The 12,987-nt window shown below is 52.8% G+C and overlaps 1 protein-coding gene across 3 annotated transcripts in view; it reads left to right on the top strand.

Annotated features, from left to right (window-relative positions):
• The window catches only part of UBE2G2 (ubiquitin conjugating enzyme E2 G2), a 34,602-nt gene extending 21,906 nt beyond the window's left edge, over positions 1-12,696 (top strand). Inside the window, exons 4-6 of one of the 3 annotated variants that reach the window (XM_081070675.1) lie at positions 4,822-4,940; positions 8,506-8,646; positions 11,008-12,696. In XM_081070675.1, the coding sequence (XP_080926801.1) occupies positions 4,822-4,940; positions 8,506-8,646; positions 11,008-11,120 (373 nt within the window). In that variant the 3' untranslated portion in view covers positions 11,121-12,696. The remainder of the gene's footprint in view (positions 1-4,821; positions 4,941-8,505; positions 8,647-11,007) is intronic. The other 2 variants (XM_081070674.1, XR_013994770.1) reach the window with 2 other exon arrangements.
• The last annotated feature ends 291 nt before the right edge of the window (positions 12,697-12,987 follow it).

Below are 12,987 nucleotides of genomic sequence, written 5' to 3'. Positions count from 1 at the left end.
CGGAGGGCTGACGCGCTCTTCCGGTGGAGACAGCCTCCGTAGGTCTCAGGGCCCTGCGGTGCACAGCGGCTGTTTATCCTATGGCCGGAAAATGCACGAAGTCCGTGGCGTTTTGCTGCCCCATTTCTGGACTGCCCCAGTGGTGCCCTCCCTGCCTGGTCCATGGCCCAGCTGCTGTCCCCTGTGCAGACCAGGAGGACCTGTTGGCTGTGGTGGGATGAGAAGGGCGTCCCCATCCTGAACGGTCGGGAGCCCTCAGCGGGCAGCTCCGTGTTACTGTGGCATGTTTGGGTTATGAGCGTGGGCACGGGTTCCCGGGCTGTGGCTTTAGGGCTGTGTTGGCTTATGCTAGGTGCGAACGCCATGGTCATGGCAGCCACCTTTTGTCAGAATTCTCTATGAAGTTTGCATAATTGCTGAGCTCATTGAGGGCACCTTAAATACAGTGCAAATATGTTTGATTTAAAGTTTTCAGGAATGTCTGTATTGTGAGAAAATGAGGGTATCACTGGAGATTCCTGGGGATTCCTGGAGACGATGGGATGGAAGCACGTGTGTGCTGCTGCCTTGATTTCCCAAAATGGGAGGCGTCTGCCCGTTTCCTCCCCACAGTTCTCTGCGTTGGTCTGGATGTCAGAACCACCTGGGGTGCTGAGGACAACAAAAGGAGAAACGCAACGAAACGAGTACCTGGGCCTTCCCCACAGAGCTGCCTGAGTCAGGGCTGCTGCGCGTGGGTGGAGAGCACTGCGTGCCCGACCAAGGAAAGGGACACGAGACACTTCCGTCCATCGCAGCTCCCGGCAGTCCGCGGTGTCCCACAGAGGGCGCAGGCCTGTGGAGAGCAGGGCCCTGCCGGCCAGTGTCTGTGCCATGTCCCTCTTCAGGCATGCAGCTGCTCCTGCAGTCTGCCGGGCACAGCCAGGGTCCTGAGGGCTTCACGGCATGGTGAGGGACGGCAGCAGCGGGCGGCTTTTCCCGAACTGGAGCGGAGATCCCAGAAGGCTCATGGCCCCTCCCAGCCTGCGGCTGCTCTGGTGGGCTCTGCCGCGCCAGGTGCTGGGGACCCCTCCCTGGAAGGGGGCGTCTTTATGAAGCAGTGTGCCTTTCTTTTCCATGCTTCACATGGTCATATCTTCGGAGAATAACCGTCCCTAGTAATCCAGTTTAAGTGCTGATGGATGGCTTTACAGTCTTCCATTATTTGAACCCTGTCGTATTCATGTCAGACATTTCGTCCGTGTGCTGTGACAATTTGCAAAGGAGAACAGCAGAAACAGCGTCAGCACCTGCCTGCCGCAGCTGGGGCCATGCGGGCGGGGGCGGCTCGCTCGCAGCTGGCACACGGCTCCCACGGGCGCTCTGCTGCCACTCCGCTTTGTGTGCAGGCCCGCGGGCTTCGTTTGTTACCCACGTGTGTCAGAATGAACAGCAATGAGAAACGGTTTTTCACTTGCATTTCTGCGATCCCCATCGGCTCTCAAGGGACCCGTGCTCATGGACTGTGTGGCACGCGGCTGCCGGCGGCTGTGGGCGGAGGCTGTCGGGCAGCGTCCTTGTGGAGGTTGGGGGCGCCGTGCGCCACGTCAGTCAGGCCCTTTGAACCCGTGGCCGGCTTGAAGCGAACCTTCCGTCTTGAGTGCAGCGTGGTTACTTTGCTTTAATACTCGTCTCAGCAAGTAAATGAATACTTTGTCAGAGCTCTGAAGTAATGCAGGCCATTACGTGAACCAGTAAGATGGAAAGGAATTTTTAGGCTTTGAAGAATTTGTATTTGCCTCAGACAACTGTGTTTTTATTTCTGTTCTTCTTCTTCTATACTTTTTCCCTGAAGATTTTGAGATGAGGCCTTTTTTAGTGAAGGAGAAGTGAGGCCGTCACTTCTTTATTGCCTGGAGTATGGCACTAAAACGGGTCCAAAAATAATACTCATTACGTCTCCTTGTCTTGGTTCAGGAATTTACTCGATAGCGTTTTCCATCAGGTCAGCTGGCTCGCTGCCCACGCGTGGGCCCGCCTGCAGGCTTGTCCCAGGCGCTGGGCCTTCTGGGAGACACCCTGGTTTCACACGGTAGCGAACCAGAGCATTTGAGAATAGCTTTGATATTTATGATGTGGGAGCACTTGAGGAAACGTTTGGTCATGTTTCTGAGGCTACAGGTGACCCGGTGGACTTTTTTTTTTTTTTTAATTTTAAAGAAAGCCCTATTATGAGAAACAAAGAACTGTTATCAGCATATTGAGCAAATACCATTTGGCTCATTCCAGAAACATTACCTGGGCATTTTTTCTCGTCTGACTCAGAGGTGCCGGAAATATTGAGGCACTGGAGCACATTCCTGACATAGTAACAGTGCTGCGTTTCAAGATGGTGTCTGTTTGCCCAGCCTTGTGTGTTAGCACTTTGGGCTGTGTTCTGCTCCCCGCTGGTGGGGCTGACGGACGGAGGGCCTTGACCACGCCATTGCCTCCTGACACCTCTCATCAGAAGGGCCTCTGGGAGGAATCCCTCAGCGTGGCTTTGAGCTCGAAAGCCAGAAAAGAGGCGTGGCCTGATCGCAGCCCTGGTGTGTGGTCCTGCTGACGGGGTGGGCATCACTCAGAGAACAGGGCGGCTCGGTCCCTGTGCGCCTGCAGCCCCATCTATCTGCTGGACGCCCTGCCCTGCAGTGCAGCTGCGCCGCCGCCCTTCCGTCAGCAGCCTGCCCCACGCCCCTCTGCTTCTTGTGGCTTTCCTGTCCTGGTCTCAGGCCAAGGCCCTGGGCTGTCGTGCAGTGACATTCTTCCAAAACAAGGGCCTGTTCACTGAGGCTTCCCCCAGCGGTAACTAGGACAGTTTTCAGAACCAGGTTTGTCTCTTAAATCGAAAAAACTTGGCTTCATGGAACACTTCTTACCTTGTTGCTGTTTTGCCCATTTTACCACCGCCCGGCCCCAGGCCCATGCCGCTGTCCTGGCCTCCACTGCGGTGATGCCATCGAAAGCCATGAGCATCGGCACCAAATGAAAATAAAGCTTGGTTCAGTTTCTTTTTGAATTTTTTTGGTCTTTTCCCTTTAATTGTGAAGGTAAATATTGTCCTAATGCTTGTAAATCTCTATATTTTTAAAATTTCACTGAATCAAAATAACTTTAGCAGAATCAGTAACCCCAAGATTGCCACTGGGATACGAAAGTCACTTTGGGGAATATAATCAATAATGTTGTAAAGATTTCGTAGGGTATCCGATGGACACTTGTCCCATTAGGGAGACCACCTCAGGGACAGTGTAGGTGCCTGACCACTGCACTGTACACCTGAAGCTGAAGCTGAACAATAATGAATGTCAACTACAAGTTTATATATATATATATATATATATATATATATATATATATATACACATATATATATAGTTACAAGAAGCGGAGTACAGCATTAGGAATAGAGACAGTGGAAATGTAAAGGCTCTGTGCGATGTCAGAGGGATAGTGGATGGGGGGAGGGGGGTTATCACTGTGCGAGGGATATAAACGATAAATGTCTAAGTATTACATTGTTTTGTGCACCTGAAACTAATTAAAAATATTAAAAATTAATTTTAGCAAGATTTCAAATAAATGTGTACTTTTCAAAAACAAAAATGTGCGTGGATTGTTCGGAAGAAGTATATTTAAATTTTTTTCGTGCTATAGCTTATATTCATTCAGAGGAGGCAGGAATGTGTTGAGCCGCCCCTGGTGGCCAGACAGTGGTCCCTGCGATGGGGCTCACGGCGCTGCAGGGTTACTGTGTTAGGGCCGTCCTTAGAGACACTGGTGCACACAGAAAGGTCCCGCCCGCCCTCACCCGTCCACAGGGGTGGAGTGGGGGCTTCTTTCCTGCATATTGAATTGATGGCTCACCCCCAAAGTTGTTGCTGCTGTTGCAGTGCCTGCAGCTGTCATTCAGCAGGTCTGTTTTCTTACAAAAATTGACATCAGAAAAGTGGTCTGACATCTGTTAAAACTACTCGAGTGCACATTTTACATCTAACACCTGGAAGGGAAGTAGGAGTTCGTCTCAGGATACGAGCCGGTGGTGCTCGCGTTTCCTCTCCTGCTGGCCTCATGTCTCCAACATTGGTCAGGATAGTTAACTTATGCACAGTTTTAAAATGTGGCGGGACTTGCAAAGGGCTTTAGTCCCTTTCTGCCACTTTCCATGTGAAGAGTTGGTAAACCCAGACAGACAGGCGTGCACGTACCAGCGATGGTGATCGCTCAGGTGACCATGTAGGCCAGGATGTGGCACCGAGCACAGGTCCACAGGTCAGGCTCGCAATGCTGGTCGCATGCGCACACCTGACCTGCATGCAGCCTGGTGGGGATCAGATGCGTGTTCCTTACCTGTTTCTGGAAGGTTACAAAAATCACTTCTGAGGCACATTTAAAAATGAATAGCCTTTGGAATAGCAACTCTCAGCATCTCATTTGTTTGCTGCAGTAGAATCTCGCTGTAACGTGCCATAGCTGATATCTGTGTCCTAATTTACCACGTACACAGGAGAGCAGGGTCCGCAGGGTCTTGCCGTGCTGGCCTTGCTTCTCCCTGACCCCTTGTGAGAGGGAGGCTCTGCTGCCCCCTCTTCCCTTAGTGTAATTCCATCTTGTGTTTGTGCCTAAGATTTAAACCAGGCTGAACAGGACAATGAGAAAAAAGGACTGATTCATCATTAGTATTTAGATAATCTTTTCCGGTGCATTTGTAAAGCAGTAAGATTTCCTTCATTTATTTCTAACGTGTGGTAGACGTTGAAAAATCTTCCTTGAAGTTCTGTCTATGTGTTTTATGTCTTCTAGGGGCCCAGAAGACACCTGTTTTGAGTTTGGTGTTTTCCCTGCCATCCTGAGTTTCCCACTCGATTACCCGTTAAGTCCCCCAAAGATGAGGTTTACCTGTGAGATGTTTCATCCCAACAGTAAGTGCTTTTGGAAGTCGTTGATGGTTCCTGGAGAGGTCTGGAGATTTTATCACCATGGGAGCTACTGTCAGTGGGTGACGTAGGCCATTAAAAATGTTTTTTATGTTCTGAACTTCAGCAAATTAATTGTGGTGCTATTGACATCATGATTTTAGTTTCGATGGACAGTTTAATGTAGATAAAAGGAAACGTGGACCTAAATGTGGATGCCGTTTGAGCTGGTGCTTCTCCTGCTGGTGGGTTGTTAGAAGCTCAGCATGTGCAGGAAGAGCAGTGGGAATTGCCAGGCAAATAAATGTCAGGGCGGGAGGGGACCTTGCAGTGGAAGGAGTGAGGGACAGGCGGGTGGCGCCACACCGTTCCAGGCCTCTTGGTGTGTTACAGATTTGGGTGTTTATCCTAGGTGCTCTGGCCGGCCGCTGAGGGATTGTGCGAGACCACGTGGATGACGTTGGTCTTCATCATGGTGTGTTTAACAGTGTAAACAATGGAAAGCAACCTAGGTTTTACACACCAGAGAATTAGTTAAGTTGTACTAATCCACGTTAGCCTACCACGTAGATATTTTAAATGATCTAGAATAACACTTACTGGTATGGGACGCTGTACGGAATGAGAACAGCAGGTCACTAACCCAGTCTGCACCATCGCAGCCCCTGTCCTCACTGCTCCGTCCTCATGACGGGTCTCGGGTGGGAAATGCGCTCTCTACTGCACTTGGGGCCCAAAGCTCGCTGGGAATCTGGCGTTCAGGGCTGGTGTGGGTGCAGTGTCTCCTCACGGACGCCAAGCTGTGCTCTCCTTAGTGAGCTCGGCATCAGGTCAGCTCTGCACGCTCGGGAGCCGGCTGTCGTCGAGGCTGGGTGCCACATGCACATGGCCCTCAGCATAAGGTCGAGACCTTTGTGTGTGTGGAATTTTCCATAATAAAAAGGTGGCTTTTCTTTGAGTTTTCAAATATATTTTTATTGTACCAATGGAGAGTCACATTTTGCTAAAGACTCCAAAAGGCATTTTTCAAAGATACAACTAAAAGGAAGGGAGGAGACACCGATGAAAGAAGACCCCCAAGAGGCTCAGAGAAGACTTACGCAAAAGTTGATGTCATATGGTCGATGGTCGATTGGAGAGGGCAGTGATCTCAAGGTGATTAACCTTGAAATGCAGCTGTAAAGATGATTCTGGGTAACTAAAAATGAATAAGATTGAAGCTAAAAAACTCGTTGGAACAATGCCTGTGACATGGTGTTAGAAACAGATATGGCCAATCAAGTGATTAAATTATGTGACTGTAATAAGAATAGTCTCAATATTATTTTTAATGTTCAGATAGTTAATACAAATAGTTTTTAAATTTGACCTTACTATAAATGTGTGCTATTTCTATTTTGTAAAAATTATTTTTGAGAAGACTTATTCGGTCTACCAATAGTACAAAAATTGGTCACCTCGCAAGTACTTTTAAAAGATAATTGACCACATTTACTGAGAATTGCTAGAGAGAAGCAACTCTAGCAACAAATACTGTGCTGAGAGAAGGGTGGCAGATTGGGGCTGGGCCAGCAGGAACTCACAGCTGAGGGCAGGGGTGGACACAGACGGAAGAATCATACGGATAAACGTCAGGTCATGACCCAGCCCGCTGAGCTGGTGGCCGAGCTCAGCATGTGCAGGAAGAGCAGTGGGAATTGCCAGGCAAATAAATGTCAGGGCGGGAGGGGACCTTGCAGTGGAAGGAGTGAGGGACAGGCGGGTGGCGCCACACCGTTCCAGGCCTCTTGGTGTGTTACAGATTTGGGTGTTTATCCTAGGTGCTCTGGCCGGCCGCTGAGGGATTGTGCGAGAGTGTGAGGGCTGGCATGGCTGGTGTGGTCTTCGAGGGGTCACTGGGGTAGTGTCGAGGACAGACCAAGGACTGGCTGGGATGCGGCTGCGGGGCCAGAGGGAGAGAGGTGGGTCCAGAGGTTCAGGGGCGCTTTAGGAGGCGAAACCGATGGGACTCCATGAAAGGGAGGGTCGGCAGGAACACAGCTCTTTCTGGCATGTTGTGGGGACAGAGCCAGGAGTACAGTTTCCAGGCTTTTGGCCTCACGTGGAAAGGTGCTGGCTCAGGTAGTAAATGGCCATCAGCTGAACCAGTGAGCCATTGGCCACTAATATAACTGCTGTGGCTACGCTAGCAGCAAATGGGGGTTAACAAGAAGATGGTGGCTGAGCTAGCAAGCGGCAGAGTGTGGACTGCAGATTGCAGCTGGCAAATGGGGAGTCGGTTGGCAGAAAAAGCAGACAGCAGATCGCACGTCGTGTGACTCCAGCCTCCAGTGAGACTATAGTGGTGTGACTCCCCTACCTGTGGCTCTGTGGGTGTTCCTTCCTGGCCTAGCCACATCCTGTGTCTTGTGTGGGGAGCGGGAGCTGAGACCCCGCAGGCCGCCCCGCACGGCACCTGTGCGGTGTCACTGCTGTAGTATCGCCCTTGAAGAAGTGACGCTGAAGTTGGAAACTTCAACACCAGTTCTGCTTTCATGGTAGAGAAAAGTGTTGAAAGCACCCAGGTGTGCGGGGCCAGCAGGACCTCCTGACTCCCACGAGCAGTGTTCACAGCTCCTTGCCCTGCAGTGCGAGGGTGTTGTCCTCTTTCTGGGTGGCCAGAGTGCACAAACCACTGGGATGGCGTCAATGAAAATGAGCGGCCAGGTGTCAGAGGAAGGCTGCTAAGGAGTACTCACATTTCTAAGCTTTCATGAATGCAGGTGAATTAAATAAACGTATTTTAAATTGGCTCTTATAACTTAGCGGCCTTATCATTTTGCAATTGTGTCTATCCAGATGGATTCCTGGATAGTAGTATCTGAGCTTATACAGAACCGTCTGAGAATCCCCCAAGTACGTAAAAAGAAAAATAACAGATGCTTTTAACTTCCTTAATAGGACTGATCGCAATCTGTGAACCGGAAATTCATTTTTCTCTAATCAGACCTTGGGTATCTGTTAATGATGCTATTTGATGGGAGATAGATTGGATTTAGACACAATCGATTTCCAGAGAGTACAGACGATCATTTCTATATGAAAATAAGTTACCATGAGAAGTCTTGGCGCTTTTCTCTTTCTGGGTATTTAAACAATCCTGTTGCCTTTGCCCTTATGTTTGTTTCAGAGTCCAGTTCAGGGGTTAATGGTACAATTAGGAATATTTAAGAAGCCAGCTCTGAAAAGTATTGTGAATAATCCTAATTATACAAGATGTTTTGGTGAAATATTTGACTGCCAGGTATTTACTCCTTTTGGATAGAATATTTAAGAAAGCCCATGTGAAGGTGGATTGTCCCATGAAAACTAGCACTGGATGGACCAGCCCCGAGCCCGTCAGGGAGTGAGCCCACCCAGAGTGTGTGGCCGGGAGTATTTGGACATGACCGTGTGGACTTGACATGACCCTGTGGACATGACCGTGGGGCCAGGGGCCGACGCTCCCGCTGTGCAGATAGCTGCCCCGTGCTGCACTGCTGCCGGCTCTGGGGCTCCAGCGTGCTCACCTGCTCTGCTCTGCCCTCTGCAGTCTACCCTGACGGCCGAGTGTGCATCTCCATTCTCCACGCGCCGGGCGATGACCCCATGGGCTACGAGAGCAGCGCCGAGCGGTGGAGTCCTGTGCAGAGCGTGGAGAAGATCCTGCTGTCAGTGGTGAGCATGCTGGCAGGTGAGTGCGCCGGCGGTGAGTGTAGCCATCCGCTGCAGGCCTGCCCCGGGGAGAGGGCCGGCAGCATGCAGCTGCGCCTCCTGACTCGTCCGTCCGCATCTCCCTTCCTCACTCATACTCACGTGACGAGTCCATGCACGTGCCTTTCCATTTCACGTTCTTGGTACTTTTCCAAGCACAATCGTGCCTCTCATGATTGCGATTTTTAATGGTGGTCTCTTGTGTGTGTCGTGTTGTTGTCGACAAGTGGCGGTGCTCTGATCCGTGGGCCTTTCCTTCGTTCTGTAGGCGTTGTCGGGGGACCTCCTGTATCGCAGACATTGTGTACCGAGTGCGGCAGAGGCCCCAGTGCTGAGGACCCACTTCCCTAGGGCCCGTTATAGGCCACTTTGTTAAGCCCTGTGGCCACGGTCTACATGGGGGCTCTCAGGCCCGTTCCCGAGCTAGGGCTGTCTGGGGTGAGTTTGGACATTAGGAGTTATGCGCAGGGGAGGGAAAGGCGGCTGACTGCTGGGGGCACTGCCAGGACCTCGTCTGGCTGGAGCTTGACCCTGGGGTGTCAGCTAATGTGAGCTGAGCCTTAGGAAGAGCTGGTGGCAAGGACGGCCCCGGGCCAGGTGACACAGGCTGTAGTCCTCAGGCTCCCAGGGGGTGTGGTGATGCCCTCCCGTGTGACCTGAGTGCCTGGGCAGATGGACGCTGTGCTTGGGGAAGGAAGAGCGGGCCATGAGTGTCCACCCTGGCAGGGCCTGGCAGCGAGCTGTTCAGCTGAGGCTGTGTCGTGGAAGGGAGGTCATTGCTGGGTAAGACGGCAGGTGAGGGTAGGACAGGGGTCGTGGAGGAAGTGCTCGGGAAGCAGAGGTCCTTGGAGTGCTCCGGAGGGGTGTGGTCTAGAAAACCCTGAAGGACGTGGAGGAGTCTGGGAAGGAGAGGCTGACGGTGCTGCAGGAGGCCCCCAGAGGTGGCCCTGGTGGGAGGCCGACCTCCGGCAGCCACTGGGCTGACCCCTTAGGGTTCGGCCACGTCCAGGAGAAAGGAGTGTGAGAGCAACCAGGTCAGTGCGTGTGCGCGTGTTGGAAGGTGGAGACACGCACTCCCCTTGCTCACACACTGAGCAGGCGGATCCATGATAGGCATGTGGAGGGCAGACACTGGGCCTGTCTGCAGACGTCAGCTGTAAGTTCCACCTGTGTGAACACTGGCCATTCTTTGTTCAGTGTTTTAATGTATTCGCACTCGGGGTGCACGTGCCCTGCTCTGAGCTGCTTTCCGGCACCACCACTGCCCTGGCACTGCTCTGGGAGGCGCTTTGGGCACTGGGGGCCTGCCAGGGGTCCCCGACGTGCCAGGTCCTCCCAGAGGCCTGTGCACGCCGGTCATTCTGCCCCCTGTTGGCTCGTTCTACCCCTTGTAGTAGTTAGCTTGAAGAGAGGTCGTTGGGGGTTTTTGTGGTCTTCATGTGGGCCCAGGTCACTGTGCCGGCTGCATAGCCAGTGTCCGGCCTGAGGCCTCGCACAGAGGACCCGGTGAGGAAGGCTTTGTGGAGTCACTAGAAGGGGTCATATTGGTGGGAGGGACAGACGCTGTGGCAGGGAAGTGGGACTGGGGTCGGTGGCGGCGGCCTGGGGCTTGGACCGCTCGCTGCCCCTCAGCCTACGGCAGTCTTCTCTGCTCTGATCCAGTCACTTCTCAGCGCTCTGAGCACGGACATGGAGGTCACCACCTGCACTGCTGTCACTGCTGGTTCTCCCGTCCCCTCCCCGCCGCCCCCTGCCTCTCCGACCCGTCCCCGAGCCTCTGTGGGTCCCCGCTGCTCCGCGGCTAGCTAGCCCGGGGGCCACATGTGCCCGGCAGTGTCCTCCGGGAGGCGCTGGGAGGGGAGCTGCGTGCAGCAGGGCTCGGAGGAGGAAGCAGGTGGCTGGTGGTCTGGCTCCCACCCCAGGCTTGTCCTTGTGTGCCCAGAGCAAGATGCCTCGTGTGGGCACGTTTGCACTTGGGGGGTGGGGGTCACGACTGGGTGTTGCCCACTGACCTCACACCACTTCTCAGGCGAGAAGGCTCTCGTTTGTTTGTTTCTTTTTTTTTAGGAGGGTGCAGCTCACACTGGCCCATGCGGGGGGATCGAACCGGCAACTTTGGTGCTAGTAGCACCACACTCTAACCAACGGAGCCACCGGCCACCCCCGTTTGTTTCTTCAAGGACGGGCTTCTGCCCCAGTATTTCAGTTGTCTGCACCTCTGGTTTGTTGCTGGGATGCATCTCTGGAAAGATCCATTGGTGTTTCTAAATGAGAGCAGATCTTGCCAGTTCAGCCCGCACTCAGTCCCTTTCGAGTGGACAATGTCTGCCTTTTCTTTCAGAGCCCAATGACGAAAGCGGAGCCAACGTGGACGCCTCCAAGATGTGGAGGGATGACCGGGAGCAGTTTTACAGGATTGCCAAGCAGATTGTGCAGAAGTCCCTGGGGCTCTGAGACCTCGCCCACGCGTGCGTGCACACCCCACCCCACGGTGGCCACTTCTCCCTGCAACACTTGGCCACAGTGACACTGTGCTGGTACCAAAAAGGCTTCCAGAACCGCCTCGTCGTCCTTCTTCCCACCTCCCACCCCAACAGGCTTCTCTTCTGGAACTGTGACGGTGTGGCGCTGCCAGCTGCGTGCAGCGGTGCTGGGCGGGCCGTCAGCCTCTCCAGCTGCAGCGCCTGCACACCACACGTAGTGCCCCGACGGCTGACGAGTACACGCCAGCCTCCCCAGGGACTAAACCAGTACTGCTCCTTCGGAAGCAGCGGGGCCGGGAGCCCAGGCAGAGGGCGGGCCGTCTTTGGGGTCCCTCTGGTCCCCGTGCCCCACGAGGACGTAACTTTGGCTCAGTACTTCATACTTTACAAGCAGATGTTTTCCTTACAACCTAGTTACATCTTTTCCATTTGTTGTGTATTACAAATTGTCAAACTTAGAACTACTTTCAGGAAATAAATACATTTTAAAAATGCAGATTGATGAAAAACGGGGTACATAGAGAAGAAGTTTACTGCTATCATAAAGACCAACATATTTCCTGCTCACATTTGTTAAAGATTACATTCGTGTCTTAGTTACCAGTGCAGGAACATGAGACTAAAAGCTTTAGACTGAAAGCTTTAGTCGAAGTTTCTTCTGGACGCACAGGAGTGGGTCTTCTCCAGTCTCACAGCTGGGGAGCGCTAAGCTTTTGTACGTTGTGGTCGCAGCAGGAACTGTCGGGACGAAATCATTCTTCGCACCTTGGAGCTGGAAGGGAGCCTCGTGTCAGCGCAGAGCTCAGAGCGTGCCTTACCCCTCAACTTGACTGGCGCTCATGGAAGTGTGGCAGCCGCACGGCCACGGTGGGCCCAGCATGCCCCGGCTAGTCGTTCTTACGTGGTCTCGAGCTTCTGCTGTGTGGGCGGCTCGGTGGCACGTGCCCAGGTTCCACTACAAGCAATAACACATCTGTTGCACGCAGAGTCACACACTTGGCCTGTTTCAGACAGGTTACATTTAAATAGGAATTTCTATTTTTGAAACATGGGACCGTCTACAAGACATACACTAGGTCTTCCTGTCCTTTTCTTCCCTTTCATGGTGTGTCCGGGGCACAGGCGTCTGCTTTCCCGCCAGCTCACAGCGAAGCTCACAGCGAACGCCCTCCGTCGGCAGGTCCTGGGTGAAGGACTGCAGGTCAGGCCCCTGTGGACAGCGGGGTTTGTCCCGCTCAGAAGGGCATCGCTCAGGCCTTGGGACTCAGTGCAGGGCTTGCATTTGGGAGACGCGGGGACGGGGGTACGGCCCCTAGATAGTATTTGCAGGCGTGTCTGTAGGAGGCGAGCCCCTTCCGCAGAGGAAACGTGTGGAGTGTTGTGAGCGTTGTAGCCACCGGAGCAGGTGACCACGGGGCTATTGGGAAATCTGGAGAAGGGAGAAAGGCAGTCTCTTTGCAGAACAAAGTATTTTTATTCATTTGTATTTATTAAATGGAAAAAAAGAATCCCATGGTTAAAAATAAAATTACATATTTTCCCCCATCTGGCGCTGTATTTTTCTTTGTCGCATTTTTATATAGCCGTCGGGAGACCAAGGCCAGGTTGCCTGCTGTGGAACAAAACATGCTAGAGGCCCCGTAGTGGAGCTGCCCTCCCCCGGGCAGTGCACACGGGCACCGGGACCCCGCAATTCCGAAGACTCATGTGAGCGTTTCACGTACTTCCCTTTCCTCCATTCTCCGTGTCTCCTGGAAGTCTCGGGTTTCCTAGTCAGGGTCTGTGACAGCAGTCAGGAGAGGGACCTGGGACGGAAGGGATGTCTTTGTTCACCAGCT

This window comes from Rhinolophus hipposideros (genome assembly GCF_964194185.1).
Source record: "Rhinolophus hipposideros genome assembly, chromosome: 2".
NCBI lineage: Eukaryota > Metazoa > Chordata > Mammalia > Chiroptera > Rhinolophidae > Rhinolophus > Rhinolophus hipposideros.
The sequence above is the reverse complement of the archived record's forward strand: the minus strand, read 5'-3'. Positions and strand labels throughout refer to the sequence as shown.